Source organism: Trachurus trachurus, assembly GCF_905171665.1.
Source record: "Trachurus trachurus genome assembly, chromosome: 5".
Taxonomy (NCBI): domain Eukaryota; kingdom Metazoa; phylum Chordata; class Actinopteri; order Carangiformes; family Carangidae; genus Trachurus; species Trachurus trachurus.
The window spans coordinates 32167269-32184632 of record NC_139896.1 but is presented as its reverse complement, the minus strand read 5'-3'; the positions used below and the strand labels follow the sequence as shown (position 1 = coordinate 32184632).

At 42.2% G+C, this 17364-nt stretch overlaps 2 protein-coding genes across 2 annotated transcripts; one reads left to right on the top strand and one right to left on the bottom strand.

Moving 5' to 3' along the window:
- The first annotated feature begins 1040 nt into the window (after positions 1–1040).
- On the top strand, positions 1041–8111 carry tarbp2 (TAR (HIV) RNA binding protein 2). The gene is made up of 7 exons (XM_083972693.1): positions 1041–1231; positions 1956–2270; positions 3220–3289; positions 3409–3526; positions 3854–3981; positions 4206–4401; positions 6155–8111. Exons 1-7 carry the CDS (start codon positions 1179–1181, stop codon positions 6310–6312), a joined length of 1038 nt encoding a protein of 345 aa, XP_083828819.1. The 5' UTR covers positions 1041–1178; the 3' UTR covers positions 6313–8111.
- A 129-nt stretch (positions 8112–8240) lies between these two features.
- On the bottom strand, positions 8241–17110 carry tespa1 (thymocyte expressed, positive selection associated 1). The gene is made up of 12 exons (XM_083971671.1): positions 16971–17110; positions 16215–16426; positions 15801–15843; positions 14753–14793; positions 14247–14300; positions 13339–13378; positions 12868–12918; positions 11954–12049; positions 11616–11824; positions 10333–11495; positions 9009–9078; positions 8241–8555 (listed from the first exon to the last, which is right to left on the bottom strand). The coding sequence occupies exons 2-12, from the start codon at positions 16357–16359 to the stop codon at positions 8464–8466; spliced, it is 2004 nt and encodes a 667-aa protein (XP_083827797.1). The 5' UTR covers positions 16360–16426; positions 16971–17110; the 3' UTR covers positions 8241–8463.
- Positions 17111–17364: the final 254 nt, after the last annotated feature.

Here is a 17364-nt window from a genome sequence, read left to right as displayed (position 1 = left end):
GGTTGTATTTTATTTCTAAACTGCTTGGCACCACCAAACATGTACAGGACTACAGTTTAGACCAGAAACTTCCTATTTCATTTTGGTCCTTTCATTATTGTGATCAAATTGTAGTGCTAAGAACTTAGTGCTGCCCTGAAAAACTTCTTTTAACTTTTATAAAATGTTGTATAAGTAAAAAAAAGTCTAATTAAGTCTAATTTCTGTAAGGTGAACTAATGAAACTGGTCTTTGGTGGAGATGACAGGTGCCAGGGTATCTCAGGCCCCGGGCCGCCAACAAAGCACCGACTAGGAGGCCTGTCAGTCGCACAGATCAGTGACCGACAGTCGCCCTCTTCTGACCCACTGTAGTCATAGCAACTACCTGAGCCAGGGAGGATGCAACAAAACTTTTGAAGCACGACAGGTACGATTGGGTAACTTTTCTCTTCACTGCTGCAGCGTAATATGAGCAAATAAAAGAAGCCACCAAAACTTAGATAAGCCAACAAAAGGAGACAATAAACACGTGCTTAATTACAACCGGTACTCACTTGAAAATGTCCATTTTGTGCTGTTTTTTTTCTCTTCGGTGCAGTTGTTTGACAACAATAGTTTGAAGTTTTCAGTCGGCTGCAAAAAAAACAAAACAAAAAACATACCAAAAACACAAGAAACGACGTCATGCTCGTTAAGTGCATTTTGTAATGTAACGGCTAACTTAACGTACTAACTTAGCTAACCTCAGGTAAGCTTGTAACGTTAACGTTACTACAGTTGTACTTCGTCCACTTTCACGGGGGATTCTGCTTCACATTTCAATGTCAGTGGAGTTTTTATTTATTTATTGTTATATTGTTTATTTTATATTAAATTTACATTATATACTGGCTTATTCACCTGTGTCCGCTGGTTGCAGCCTGGCCTTACGTACGCTAGGCTCCGCCGGTGTCTCCCAGTGCAGAAATCAAACTTACCCCTCCGCTTCCTCGGACCAATGACAGCACGACTTCCGCCGTGACACGTCCTACGTCACATCTGTTTTCTGTCGGAGCAGAGGGCGCCGCGTCTGCTCTTCACATGTCGCTGCCTAATCATCTGTCTGGGAAAACAACGTCTAATGAAAAGCGGAGTGGGTGTTTTGGCGGGGGGATTTGCCATCCGAAACCGATCGGCTCTGTCTGCGTGAAATAGGGAATGAACGACGAGACAGCATCGGACAGCTGGAAGAGAAACTCCGGGTGCTCCAGGTGAAGCTAAGCTAACATAGCACTGACTATTGATTGCATCCCACTGCTAGCAGATTGCCTGACCGCCTGCGATGACAATACAACTGGTTGTAATTCTTTGTCACATGCTCCAGCTCCGCCAGTACAAACGTTGCAAAGCAAGCCACACAGTTAGGTGCCACACGTGGTTCTGATTCAGATTAACCCTAACTCGTGGACCTGTTGATCAATGTGTGATTATTTACTTATTGAATCAAGAGAGACCCAAATACCCCAGAAAGCATCTGAAGCCTAATATGTAGCTGTGTTAATAACCTGTATCAGTGTCCTTCTCAGTCATATAAAAGCTTAAAACAGATCATGAACTCTATCTGCTTGAATAAAGATTATACATCGCAATCTGTACTGTTCTATCTCTGTACTATCCCTCATGTCCTATTATGTGGATGTAATCATGTTCATATCTACTGCTGCTGCACACACAATAGGCTACAAAGGTGATATGTGAAATTTTATTTTATGGTTATTTGGTTTAACCTCATTGTAGTAATAGCAGGACATATTTTGGTAGATGTTGGGAGTACTGTTAAAACTCACCTCAAATTGTTTATGGAGGTCTTGAGAGAATTCAGATGAGTATTTAATAAATTTAAAAAATGCAGATAAGAGGATAAAAACTCACTGTGTTTGACATGTTTTCTTTAATCAACTGTCCACCTCATGTTCTGGCTTTTCTTTTTTTCAGTATTGAGCAAATGCTGGCTGTGAATCCCGGAAAGACGCCCATCAGTCTGCTGCAGGAGTATGGAACGCGGATAGGCAAGACACCAGTGTATGACCTGCTGAAGGCCGAGGGACAGGCCCACCAGCCCAACTTCACTTTCCGCGTCTCCGTCGGAGAGATCAGCTGCACCGGCCAAGGGCCCAGCAAGAAGGCAGCCAAGCACAAAGCAGCCGAGGCTGCTCTGAAGATGCTCAAAGGAGGTCTCGGAGGTCCCACCGGAGTTGGGGTTGGAGTAGACGGCTTTATTGGGGTTGACGTGCCTACTGATGGAGATGGGTCAGCTTCCTATTGATTTATTTTCATTTCTAGTCACTGGATCTTTAATGAAGTGATATATATTTAAAGGGATAGTTCACCCAAAATTCAAATTTCACTCATTATCTACTCACCCTCATGTCGACTAAGAGCTGTGAGAATTTTCAGAGTCCTCCGTTCCTTCTCTGAGTTACGGGGGGGTCCGCGCAGCAGTATTTGTCCATATAATGGTTGTGAATGCACACCACTTTTCTTCGTTCAAAAAGACACACCAAAAAACATCCAAATACCTCCATACTGCTCGTCTGTAATGTCCCTCTTGTATTGAAGCCCCGACATGAGAAATTGTTCCAAAAAAAATGAAATAAGTCTATATTTTAAGCTTGTTTGTAGCGAAAGCTCCCAGTGTCTCGGTTCACTGCTCTTCCTGTGTCAGTGCAAATCTCTCGTGATTTGCACTGACCGGCGGAACAATTTCTCGTGTCAGGGCTTCAATACAAGAGGGACATTACAGACGAGCAGTATGGAGGTATTTGGATGTTTTTTGTGTGTCTTTTTGGACGAAGAAAGTTGGTATCCATTGACAACCATTATATGGACAAATACTGCTGCGCGAACCCCCCAGTAACTCAGAGAAGGGACGGAGGATTCTGAAAATTCTCACAGCTCTTAGTCGACATGAGGGTGAGTAGATAATGAGTGAAATTTGAATTTTGGGTGAACTATCCCTTTAAGTCTCTTAACTTGAAATTACATACATATAATAATTAAAAAAAAAAAAAACACTGTAAGTCCTGCACCAGTGGATGTTTTTTAGCCAAATTAACACTATATGCTCTACACAGCTAATGGCTCATCATCTGCCTCATATCATGTATACTGTTTCAACATTGGCCAGATGCAAGATTTACGTATGTGTGGTTTCATCACTTCCTCTTCTGAGTCATTATATCTCTTTTCTTCTGTGCAGCTCCCAGTCAGAGATGAAAAGCTCAGGCAGTTCTCAGCAGTCTGAATGTAACCCTGTTGGGGCTCTGCAGGTAATTAAGCAAGGCAAATTCACACAATCCTGTCATTGTTAGATCAGTTCTTCCCAGTTTGTCTCATTAGCAACATCTGCATAGTTTCTGGTTAATTCCCTTTTCTTTTTTTTTGCCAGGAGCTGGTGGTGCAGAAAGGATGGCGTTTGCCAGAGTACACAGTCACCCAAGAGTCTGGCCCGGCACATCGCAAAGAGTTCACCATGACCTGCAGGGTTGAGAGATTTGTGGAGATCGGTAAATGTGTTATATTCGTTCATTGAGTCTGCATGTTGTGTATGTTTGCAAAATGAAAAAAAAACTGGCACAGGTTACTGTTGCCACTACAGGAGAGAAATGTTACGGTTTAGAACATCTATCAAAACATGCTTTTGTATTTATGAAAATAAATACAAAAGCATGTTGTATTTCACAGTTTTTTTTTTTAAAGTAAATTCCTAGTATCTTATAAACCCATTTCGCATTAAAAAGTTGTAAAGTAAGTAAAGTCTTAGTGAATGATAATCAACATGTCATTGGTTGTTATCTTTGCAACGTGACTGATAACTTCCAATGTATCAATAGGAAGTGGAACATCCAAGAAACTAGCCAAGAGAAATGCAGCAGCCAAGATGTTATCGCGTATTCACGACGTCCCGGTGGACCTGAGGACCAGCAACGATGCCGACATAGAAGATGACACGTTCACCATGGTGAGAGACAGAGACAAAACTACACCCAATCATCAGTTACGACCTCTTAATGGCGCACAAAGATTATATTTGCATCACATAGAGATTAATGGTGTCTGCTACTCACACTCATCATTTGTCCTTCAAATATTACGTACTCCACATCCCATTACCCCCCCTTTTGTGGCTCATCAATCCTTCCAACAGGTAATAACGGTGTCATTTCATCTCTCCTGCTCACACAGCACATGGGGAGCAGAGCTGAGTCGGGCAAAAGTAAAGGCTTCAGCTGCACGTGGGACTCGCTGCGCAACTCTGCTGGAGAGAAGATCCTGCAGCTGCGCAGCCACCCTCTGGGCATGCCCTCCGACTCCAACTTCTGCTCCCTGCTGAGCGACCTGTCCGCCGAGCAGCGCTTTGACGTCAGCTACCTCGATCTGGGTGAGTTCAGGAAGAGCAGCGTCGATATATCTACCTCTGATGAGCACCACACCTAGGGCTGGGTACCTTTCACATTTGAACGATACGGTATCAGTATACAACGGTACCTGTTTGTGGAATTCATGTGTGGTAATTCAAGTTATTTTGTCTTTTAAAAGAAATACATTTTGAATATGTATTTACAACATCACAAGTGAAATAACTCCAACATAAAACCTTGAGAAAAAATGTGTGGGGGAAGGCAAATAACAAAAAAATCAGTGATGGGAATAATGGTGTTATAAAATAATGGTGCTACTTTTATCAGTAATGAGGAATCAAAAAAGTTACTGTTTCCCCTGTTATAGATTAAGTTTATAACGCTGTTACCGTTACTGACAATGAAATGTGCCGTTACTTGACTCAAGAAGTCCCATCACAAAGTAAGTGAGGGAGAAGTTTCAGAGTCCTCCGTGCCTTCTCTGAGTTACAGCGGGGCTCCGTGCAGCACTGCATGTCCATATGACGGTTGTGAACGGAGCTCACTTTTCTTCGTCCAAAAAGACACACCAAAACACATCCAAATACCTCCATAGTGCTCGTATGTAATGTCCTCTTGTGTTGAAGCCCCAACATGAGAAATTGTTCCGGAAAAAATTTAATAAGTCTATGTTTTAAGCTTGTTTGTAGCGGAAGCTCCTCTATCTGGTCCGTCCAAATCTTGCGCGATTTGCCCCGGCGTCAGCACTGACTCCGGCACAAACCGCAGACATTACAGATGAGCACTATGGAGGTATTTGGATGTTTTTTTGGTGTGTCTTTTTGGACGAAGAAAAGTGGTGTCCGTTCGCAACCGTCATATGGACATGCAGTGCTGCACGGAGCCCCGCTGTAACTCAGAGAAGGCACAGAGAACTCTGAAACTTCTCCCAGCCCTTAGTCGACATGAGGGTGAGTAGATAATGAGTGAAATTTGAATTTTGGGTGAACTATCCCTTTAATGGGTCAATTTTCGATAAATATATTGCTTTGTCATTATAGTTATTTTGATATTATTATTTAGTGGTCGGCTCGTTTCCTGGTTTCCCTGGCGCTGCCCGGCGGGTCATGGGAATAACGCCGCCGCAACGTTAGTTGGCATCGTTTAAGGTCGGAACTACGACAGTATCTGATCGTCTTCGAAACTCCGACTTGAATGCAGCATGAAAAATACGATTGAGTTGCTAGATGGGAGTAATTCCTACACAATGTACCTTTAAGCGTATGTTTTGGGCGTTTTGCCTTTAATGGGCAGTATAGTTACAGTAAGACAGACAGGAAATGGGAGGCAGAGAAAGGGGTGCCTGCTCTACCAACTGAGCTAAACGACGCCCCTTTCACATCTGGTTTATAACACCTGCACAAATGTTCATTTTGATGTCAGCATTCAGCATTGTTTGGTTACTAGGAGGAAGTCTCCTCCAGCTCCACACAGTTTAGTGCAGGTGAACCACTTCATTAGTGAAGGGCAGCTCACAGAGGGAGAATTTAAGTTGTGTTACAATTTAGGATCAGTTAAGTGCGGAGGTTTATTTGACATTTGAGACATTGAGACACGTCATTATGTGCATATTATTATAATCTATTAACCAGAAGTGAATCAGTTCCAGTTGAATGGAGTGGAAACATTTTCTGGTTTCGGGTCAGAGTTGTTTTCTCAGTTCTGCATCAGTAGATGTGTCGCTGGCTGTCCGTGTCCATGCTTTTCAACCTTCTTGTTGATTCTTTGTTTCAGAGGAGCGCAGCCTGAGCGGCCTGTGCCAGTGTCTAGTGGAGCTGTCCACGCAGCCAATCACAGTGTGCCACGGCTTTGCCCCGAGCATCGACGCCGCTCGAGCCAACGCTGCCCACAATGCACTGCAGTACCTTAAAATCATGGCTGGAGGGAAGTGATGTCATCTTCCCCCTCAAGGACTCAGACTACACATCTACACATTGCCAGGATGAATTTCCGCTTTGGACGAAGGAGGCACTTTTTTTGATGAGTTAAAATACCGTGAACCACCTCAGATTTGGAATGAGAGACGTTTTCTGTCCCCACACCAGCCCTGTCCCCCACATGAAGCCCTTCTTTTGTTCATTTAGATTTTTTAAATTGTGGCCAATGGACATTTACTCGCCCAAAAACTCATTTATACTCCTCTCCTTGACATTTTGCATATTTGCTAGAAATTCTTTTAAGACGCATTGTCAGTATTTTTTTTAGTTTTGTGCTCGTCATCCATGCACAGCACTGAGTTTTCCTAAAATCGAGAGTTGGAAAAAGTCTTTATTGGAAATTTTAAATGGTGCTTTTGGAATCGGTGGAGTCAAATTCTGGTTAATAAAAAAAGGTGCAAAAGGTCAGAGAGGCTTGTAGAAATTGGGCTGTGGAATCACCTCTCATGGACGGACTATAAAAGGAAAATTACAGCCACGCTGCTGAAACATGGAGAAAGAGACTCTGCTGAAAAAGAATATCAGAGGATTATTATTTTAAAGACCGCCCCTTCTACAAATGAGCTTGTGAGGAGTCTTGAGGAAAATGCGGCTTCTCCTCTCTATACTAATTTGAACCCCTGAACTCAAACTGTTTGTCCCTGTAATCGTCTTAATGTTTGGCTTAAAGATTAGAATTTGGGATACTCCGCCCCCCCCACTCTTGTAAAAAAAAACAAAAAAACAACTCTTGACAGTTAAAACTCACTATTTGATTTGTGTGTTGCATTTTGTCAAACTCATTTGGAATCAACCTTCTCTAATCATGTCATTCTTTCATTCTTTAGCATTTACTGAAGTAGACTTGTGGGGAAGATCAGTAGACTCGGGGGGGGGGGGGGGGGGGGGATGGAGATTCGTATTAATTGCCCTTGTAAAGCTCTTTTAATTTTCCCCCTTAGTAAAATTGGTGGAGACCATTTTTGGACCCTGGTCTATTCTGTATGTTGATGTTGAACTGAAATCATTAGAAGCTTTTCCGTCATAAACCTGATGAATCAAAATAATTATACCTCATCTTTTAAGATAACATAACAGTTAAATTTAAAATCTACGGTACTTATTGTTTTTTCAGTTCAGATCCGTGTGTCTTTATCACAACATCAACATTTTCTTTATTACCCCTATTTTAGTCTTCATGTTTTGCCTTAGGACCTTTGTCATTCCTCCAATCAACAATGAAATGATATTATGGATTAAACAAAGCCTTACTTTTCATTCCCCGTATCATTGACCAGACAAGTAACTGACTGAGGAGGTTTTAGCGCTGATAAAGTCCAGTATTGTCTCATTCATCATTTGTATTTTTTTCTTCCTGCTTCCTGTCAGTGTGACTGTGACTCCCTTGATGACATTTGATAAACTGATGATGGCGATTGTCCAGGTCATATTCTCAGACTAGCCGTGTCTCGGTGTGTGAGGTTTCCTCACTGTGGCTGCATATCTGTATCCGATTAAACCGCCCTGCACAGAGGTATTGAAAATCAACAGTTAACATTTTGCACTACTTGAAATGATAATGTCTTTTGCACAAAGCAGGCTGACCATGTTCCTGTACATCGCCTCTGTCTGATATCAAGTACAGTACAGTGTGTGATGTCATTCTGACCTCATTTTCTCCTCATTGCTGAAATAAGAACGTTAACAGATGGGTTTTAGTGAATTTTAGGTGCTGACATTATTACATTGAGTTCTTTGTCATTGTGAAGAATGATGCCCCATTTTTGTTTTTTTGTCGTTGTTTTTTCTGCAAACTTGTAATAAATTGAACATTCTCTAAATTCTGTCTTGACTTATTCAAACATGAGCCACACAGAATCTCATCAAGCCTCTAAACATTTTAATGTTTATGTATTTACATTTTTCTGTACTGGGTGTAAAACATAATGCTTTGATACAAGCCGTCTTCACTTGTGGAGGAAAAAACGTTTCTTCAGTTGAGAGTCATAGAAAACTTCACGTGTGACCAAGTCTCTCACAGAAACATGACATTTCACAGCAGGGAGTGGCCACAGGGAACAAAACACAACTTTGAACATGGTTTAAACGGAGCGCCGTGTTTTCCTGTCATCTCCCATGTCTGTCTGATGAGGGACTGACTTCTTCATCTGCATAGCCGCTGCTGTCTGACTGCACGCTGTCGCCCCGGCCCACGCCACCTACACATGGACACACAATACAATACAACACAATCAGAAACATTTTCATTGTTATCCTACCACATACATGCTCCTCTGCATCTGTGTCAGTCGAAACTTAATCCTCATGTCGTAAAACGTTACAAATTTACCAAAGAAATTCTGTGCACACAAAAATGTGCCTGTGCATTTCTGCAAACAACCCTGTGTCAATGCTTTGAGGAAGGGTGCTGTACTGAGAAACATGCTTTTTGTTCCCGTACGCTTCACGATAATCGTTTTAACAGGACAAGCCACAAACTGCTTATCAGTGTAAACAGCCATTAGAAAATGATGACAAGTCATGTTCCTGTAAAACATGACTATAGTGCAACCAAGGCAACAGTAGTCCAACTATAGTCTGTGATCATCATGCAAAAAAAAAGAATTTAAAAAAAGTTACTCACACACTAAGAGAATATAAATGAACTGTACCTTTGCACTGGTGTTTTGTAGACAGTGTAGTATCTGACTGTCCATAATCCTCCTCTCCTGCACTATGTACCTGTTGAGACAATAATATCAATAATTTATTATGCATGTCTGCTGTTACTCTTCAATAATTAGGAAACAATATTTAGTAAACCTTAATATAAGATTTGAAAAACAATTATCACCAATGTCGTATTCACAATACATTTTACGAAGTCTTCTGGTGCACTATGTAAACCTTTTTACTGATAACACAGGTTCTGTGCTATCACTTGTTCATTTTCCCCAGACAAACAGTTCAATCTAAAAGCAAATTTTGTAAATCCTGTTTCACTTGTGGCTGGCAGAGTGGTGCACCGTTGCTTCGATCCCCGGGCCCGGGGCCGATCTGACTGGAATTTGCATGTTCTCCCTGCGCCAGTTTGGGTTCCCTGTCTCTGCCCACAGGCATGCATGTCAGTGTGTGTGAGGTTGTTCCCCTACAGTATATGCCTTGTGATAGACTGGTCACCTGTCCAGGGTGTTCTCCGCTCCCACCCTGTGTCAGCTGGGATTGGCTGGATGGGTGTATGGATGGATGGATACTACTGGATATTAATATTTGACAAGTGGCATTGAAAAATAATGTGGTGAAGAAATAACAGGCACTGTGCTGACAATGCACCAAAGAGCCATGAATGTGGTAAATTAGACAGTTGTTTTCGAGGTAAATTCATGCAAAACTGCACATGCGCGTTCCCATTGGGAGCAGTTTTTCAGCAAGCAAGTCTCTGCATTTGCCTCGAAAACAACTGTCTCGTAACGTTCTGTTATTATCTCATAGCGTGGTGAATGTGCAGGTCACAACTTGTCCACCAGAGCGTTTTGGAGTTGCTGGATTATGTATTTGATGAGTTTGATGAGGGAAACCATAGCGTAGCTCTGAGCAGCTTGCGGCTCTGCTCCGCCATTCTAAAAATAGCTTGCACTGACAATTAAAGGTAACAAACCTACTCCTAAAACTATAGGGATTATGGGAATGGGCTAATTTGCCAAAATGTTGAACTATCCCTTTAAAATGTGTGGTGTGCTTGGTGTGATTTTTTATTTTTTAATATATTTTTAATTCATTTATTATGATGGGACATTATGAGAGACAGGAAATGAGGGGAGAGAGAGATACGGGGAATTGGACACACCCAATTTATAAGAGGTGCATACTAATGTTATTTCTCCTTATGAAATACCAAATTGTAGTAAACTAAAACAAATAAGACACGTTGAACTAACTAACTGTTGCAGCTTTACATTCCTGTACATATGGAGCAGTATTGTTTCATGACCGTACCTCCTCCAGCTCCAAGGAGTTAAATGTTTGTGGATGCGTCAGTGGATTCAGGTACTTCAGGCCTTTTCTGCCGTTCGGCGACTCCTCGCATGTCTGGACAGGAGGGACAGTGGGAGTATGAGTGGAATCTGGTGTGATCAAGGAAGAGGAAGAGGCATTGTCCCCCTCCCAGCCAGTCACGGTGATGCAGTAATGGGTGCAGCTGCCATTGGTGGCCAGGACAGAAAGTGAGCTGGGTGTGTCTGCCGGTCCGGCCTCTCCTGATGGAGCAACATCACGTGCAGGGACAGAGGTTTGTACATGGGGTTCATGTGATCCAGGACATGATGTGTCTGCGCTCTCTGACTCAGAGCGGATAAGAGGTAGAGTGTTTGTTTTTGGGCTCTGTGCGCGTTGACAGCAGAAGGGCGCCTGGTGTACGCTCTCAACTATCTGCGGGCAGATTCGATCGTACGTAACCTTGGCAACAGGCTTCAACTCGGCTGTCCTTGTATCCCTTTGAGGGGAATGTGAGTCTTGCTCAGTCTGACATGAAAGGAGGTGATGATCTGTTTCTATCACAGTGTCTCCTGATATGGTTGAGGCCAGAGACGTTCTCATACTGTGAGTCCTGCTGTCAGGCTCTTCTGGTTGGACACCAGCATCATCCTTATCTATTTGTTTACCACTCTGAATCTCATTCTGACCGCTTTTACGAAGACTGTCCGCGTCCACCTCGGCCTGCTGTGTTTGCTCTTCCCTCTCACTCTTAGAAGATTTATCATCATCCATGACTCGCCTAACATCCAGAGCTGAATTACTCCTGTTAAATTCCTCCAACTCCAGTTTCTTGGAAGCAGCGGTCTTGACTTTCACCAGGACTATATCCACGAGGTCAGGGAGACTGGACCTTTTCCTGGGCGAGGGCTGTGGAGAGGTGGAGTCTGACCCGCGAGGAGAGCCTGTGTACAGGCACATCTTGGAGACGGTGTCCTTCAGCCTCTCCACCGGAGAACGCGGCTCACTGCGGACGCTGCTCCTGAAGCGTTCGATCCTCTCCACGGGAGACGAGAAGGTGAACTCCGGCGTGGCCAGTTTCTGAAGAGGCGTGCGGGACACGTGGGAGTAGAGGGAGTAAAAAGCGTTGGCCATTGCTGTGAGCACTTGGACTTGTCTGAAACGGCCTGTGGAAAGAATAAAATGTCAATCAGTGCATGTCATATACAGCTCATTTCCCACATTATTTCACCTTATCGCACAAAATCAGATGACAAAGATAACCTAGTTTATAAATTCAGTCTTACTAGCAAGAGAGAGGCTGGGGTCCTCCTCTCGTATCCGGCGTAGCTGTGCATCCAAGAAGAGGCGGAAGTTGATGCCCTGAGCCTGAGAGGGGAAGGTGAAGAAGCGAGGAGGGATGCGAACAGTGACCTGCGGCTCATCGCAGCCGAAACCCAGCTCATACAACGTCTCCTCCGCATCCTCAGAGCACATCTGCAGGACCTCAGACACACTGGAGTGCAGGAGAAAGGGAGAGAGATGTCAGGTTAAGGCCAGAAAAAAAGAAATCTCGTCAAACAGCTCAACCAAGAGCAAAGAGCCCGGTGAAGAGTGTTGCAGTGTTGCAGTGTTGCAGCCTTACCTTGATGTGGTTTTACAGGTGGAGGCGGAGAGGCAGCTGGAGGCCATGCTGTGGCCCAGCTTCAGAGAGGGCGGACATAGTCCAGTACGAGGGGTGCTGCAGACAAGACATGAAAAAAGTTACGTTGTATATGAAGCAATAATTACATCGATACATAAGAAAAACCTATAGTTGTGCTATGGAATGTTTTTTAAAGGGCATTTCCAGTCGTAATCAATGTTTACCTCAGATATCAGGTCACCTATGATCATAATTCGCTTTACAATTAAATTAAATCAAAATTCGGACTAGTCAGAATTTTGACTTAATTTAATTGTAAAGCGAATTTTAAAATTTAAATGATGGTCAAAAGGACGTTACTTGCGAGCACAGAACAATTTTAAAATTAGCCCATCAATTGGCTAATTGATGAACGTTGAAAAAATGATAGATTCTTGAACAAAAACAAATATAAACGTCCACACGCTGCAGTTGGGAGTATGGATGGTATGAGATGAACTGAGGTAAACATTGATTACGACTGGAAATGCCCTTTAAGACAAGTCAGCAGACAAACACAATGTCTAGCTTTGAGTTTGACTTACATTTAAAAAAAAATTAATTCTATTGAAAATTCTGCCGATAATAATGATCATAATTAGAGATGCACCGATCCAATACCTGGATCGGATATCGGCTCCGATATTGACTAATTCACTAAATCGGATGTCGGATGAATGAGGCCGATCCAGCATTCCGATCCAAAAAGTCATTCCTTTTTTATTAATATCATACACAGCAGTACAGTTACAGGGATCAATTTATTTCTTTTTGCTGCTAATGTACACTTTGTTATTTGGAAAAAAACTGCATCGGTGCATCTCTAATCATAATAATCTGATCTGTTGACTTTAATAGAAGATGTTGTTACTTGCCTGCTTTTGAATCTGCTGTGCTGTCGTTCAGGGGCTCGCTGCTGTGTGAAGCTGCACATTCAACACGGACAGAGAAAAGGAGATAAAACAACAACATTCTGTCAGACCTCCTTTTCTTCAAAGTCAATGCACAAAGTCCTGTGTCTTCACAACTAAAAGATGTGAATGAAATGGACCATATTTTAACCGACACTGGTGTGATGAATTTCATTCACACTTCTTAATCATATTCATTAGAAACAGTCCCTGTGTGCAGGGGTGTTAGCAGGGACTAAAAATATCAGTGAGCTGACTTGTTGTAACATCTCGATGTGACTGAAACTTGAATTTGTTTCTCTTTCTCTCTGTGCCTTTGTTAAGAAAACCTCTGATGATTTAAGTAAAGTGGTTTAGTCTTTTTCACAAATTCAACAGTCCATTCATATTTCACTGTGTTAGTGTGAAAACGATAACTTTACAATTGCTACTCACCCAGGTACACCCGGAATTTCTCCACCGTTTAACACAAAAGCTGAAACAATGAATGGAAAAACAACACGTTAAGCATCAGAATGCTGGTTTCTAGATTAATTCACAAACTCGTGCCTCTATATATATATATATTTGTATGCGTAAAGTGAGTGACCGTGATGTAATCTAGACTTAAGGACCAGTGTGTGGGATTTAGTGGCACCTACTGGTTAGATTGCAAATTGCAACAAATACAGCTGCCCTTACTCCAAAGTGTCACTCAAAGATGACAGTTCTCCAGTCTATCACAGTGCCCTCAAGGATGAATTTTTAAGTCATCTTTAGTAATAGTGAAGTAATGATGTTTGTGTAATATTACAAAATGTTGATAACAAAAGATGTATCTTACTTGCTTTAAGTTACAGAGAACTTAAAGGCATCACACAATACTTTACCCTGCTGTTACACCCAAAGACTTTCCTTCCTTTTTTTTGACTCAAAATGATGAACTGATCTTTCGATCTGACAAACAATTCTCCAACTTTCTTCTCTGATGTAATTACTGCATGTTTAACTGCATGTTTATGATATAATATGTAACATTTCAAATGAACAGCGATCACTTATGCACTTTTGAGGTGCTAACAAAGAAGAACTTTCTTACTGACAAAATATCCTCAGGTGCAGTAAAAGTGTCTACCACCTGACTTTTCTGTGACATGTTACAGTCGATTTGCATAAGTGGGCCAGTGTCACTCACCACAATAACAAACACAACAGAACAGAACAGAACAGAGAATACAAAACATTCACGATACACACCTCATTTTCCTATAAGAACATTTCCTGCTTTGTTCGTTTCCTTTGTCTGTATGCATGTGTCATGTGTGTGTGTCTGTGTGTGTGTGTGCTCGTGTGTGGTTGCTTACCATCAGCACCGAGACTCAGGTCATCGTCAGGGTTGTTGGCTTTGATCACAGACTCTGAGGAGAAGACGTATTCATTGATTCAGCGCCTTCATATCTACTTGCACATTATATATGAATTTCTGAGTGTATGTTATTAGAAGTCGATCCTTAAATTTGAGGTACAACATATCAAATACAATACTCTGTTGTACTAAAGTTTACTATACTCGATACTACAGCAAAATGCTACTAATGTAATGATCCACTGATATGATCTTTAGTAGTAGTGGTATACGTATGAGCTTCACACAGACACGTTTTCTGGAAGAACTTTACTGTATATTTATATTGCAAGCCTTGCTACTTTACTTATATAAAGGATGTGAATACTTCCTCTACAGAAACCGGGGTAAAAACAAAAGGAAAGTATTTTTGATCTGTATGAATTTGAATTGCATTTACAGTTACATAAAGGTAATTATGGTAAACGATGCATTATTCATGACATGATTTCAGTTCGTACTCACCAAAACTCAGCTGGCCGGTGTTCTCTAAGCAGGCCTCCGACCTGTCAGACATATTTTAATATTCAATGCATTAATAAACTCAGACGCATCTCCGCTCCGTGTTATCTGCATGTTTCTTCTATCAAATAAGTGAATGCGTTTGCATATGATAGCAGCCTAATCTGCAGCACACGACTGCGAGAATCACTCAGATCTGCTCTCTAATCAGCTCTTGACAGGCAGCTGAAGTGTGTCCACTTCCTCCTGCAGAAATGTTCACATGCTGAGCTCAACTATGGTCAACACCTCCAAACCAGTGGGACTGTTCTCATGTCGACTTCTCAGCATATACAGAAACCATCACACCACTGCCTTTACTGTAATATTTCACACAGTTGGGAGCCATTTAGATGCACACGTGCTGTTTCTCTAATAGCCAGCAGTGCAGCTTCCTCGTCGGTGACTGTTACCGGAGACAGTGAATGATGTCTCTGTGCGCTGAACTTCTTCCTTCAGTCTGTTCTATTAAAGGAAAAAGGAACTGTAATTTTAGTAACTGTTACTTTAAACCATCAGGAAATTTGGAGAAGGCTCAGGTTGTGTGATTTCTTGGTGAAACAGCCTCAAGGCTGGAAGGCTGGAAATGAAATATTTACATGTATATCCTGAGAGAAATATATTTAAAAGTACTCAACACAAGCCCCAAAGGCTCTGTGTGTGTGTGTATGTATGTGTGTGTGTGCGTGCGTGCTATGGCCTAGATAACATCAGACAAAGATCAGACTCATACTGTGGCTGTTAAGAAATGAAAGAAGTGTGTATTTCCAGTGGAATTATAAAACTGCACCATCTAAGGCTATTGTGGTGAAAACAATACACCGTCTACCTTCCTGCGCTGTCTTCCTGGAACACCTGCCCTCAGAAGAGTTTCCACTTTCTACTTGCTTTTGTTTGTTTAATTCGGTTTCCAGTGACTGACGCCTTGTCCCTCAGAGACGGCTCGAGCCTGCTCTCAGAAAAGATCATCTTACATTTATCATACAAAAAAGTTGTTAAGCATCTGACTCACCCACAACCCAGGAGCCAGTTCTCAATCTTTCCTGTGCAGCATCCTGTGGAAATCACATTTAACATTTAGCTGTATGAGTAATCTTCATTAAACAAACAACTCAGCAAGTTCTTTTGCACAGTTTTGTTGAACAAACACCCACCCCGTCATCCTGTCTAACTTTGGGCATATTCTGTTCTGAAAAAGTGGAACCTCAGCCTGCATTTAGGTAATACTGTAAATTATGCCATTTCTAAAAGAAGAAGTAATCCAACTTTTTTTTTAATCATTTGAGATATGTATTTTATCATTTGCATTTTGTAATTCAAAAAAAGTTCAGATAAACTGGTCACAGAATTCTTCACCTCCTCCCCCAAGCTCAACTAATAAGTTAAGTGAACTGACAGATATGTGGGTGGATCTCAAACTCCTCACCATCAGAAAAGACATCGTCGTCTGCGATAGAGGCAGATTTGAAGTTGCACAGTGGCCCCTCGGGGTCCAGTTCCTCCACAGTGGGCCACTGCCGGCTGCTGTTGATCCAGGCTCGTCGCCTCACAGTGGGGGACGGGCTCTCCATCGCCTCAGGTCACAGACAGCCGACGGGACATGGTGGAACTGAAGCGACTGAGAAACAAGGGCCAAGCCTGACATGACATAAGGACAATAAGTAGCCTATTCGTTTTTCCTCATTTATGCGCCAAAGTCCATGAGAGTTTGTATATGTTGGTATATTATAAATGTAATACTGCCACAGATTATTAACAGTGCCCAACTGGTAAACAAGGTGACGTTAAAACGATTAATACAACATGTTGAACTGTTTTCCAGACAGATGTGTTACAGATGGATGACATGAAAACTTGACCTGTAGCCTCCTGCACTAATAAGGTTCAGGTTCAAGGTCAAGTTTAAGTTCAGGTTCAAAGTTTAAGTTCCAGTCACAGACATTAAACCTGCAGGTGAATGGAAACCCTCTAGTGCAACAAAGAGCATAATAACACAAGATTTAGACTGGACACAGTGTCAAATGTGAAGTGACATAGTGAGACACAAGTAAAAGTAGGCTACTAATTGTACCAATAAACATACGAGTCCAGCCAAGCATCAGACTGTTTGATAGTAGCCTACAGTAGATATCATACAAGGTATCGATTACCTGATTGTGATCACCAAAAGAATATAATCTACCTTTGGATTCGCAGTTTCTCCATCGATTTTAAAGTCCGTCGTTGTACGGTCCGTTTAAATGTGAAATCATCTTCCCTTTGTGAAGAGTTAAACAGCGAGCAACAGTCAACAGGGGGTAAGCAGCTTTACCTTCACCGACGTAGGTTTCAGTTCTGCGTCAGTGGCGCGCGCTCTCTCTCTGTCTCTATCTCTCTCCTCCCCCCCTCTCTCTCTTTCTCTTTCTCTCGTTTCCTGTTGTCGCAGACTAAGCTGTGTGAAACTTGTCTGCAGTCTCCAGCAAAGTCTCCAACAGCCTCCAGCCTCGGCCTGCTCTTTTCAGTGGTTCGTGCTACTATAACGCGATTGGTGTAATTTCCTCAGAGATGCTCTCCGGTCACCTGTGCCTGCAGCAGCG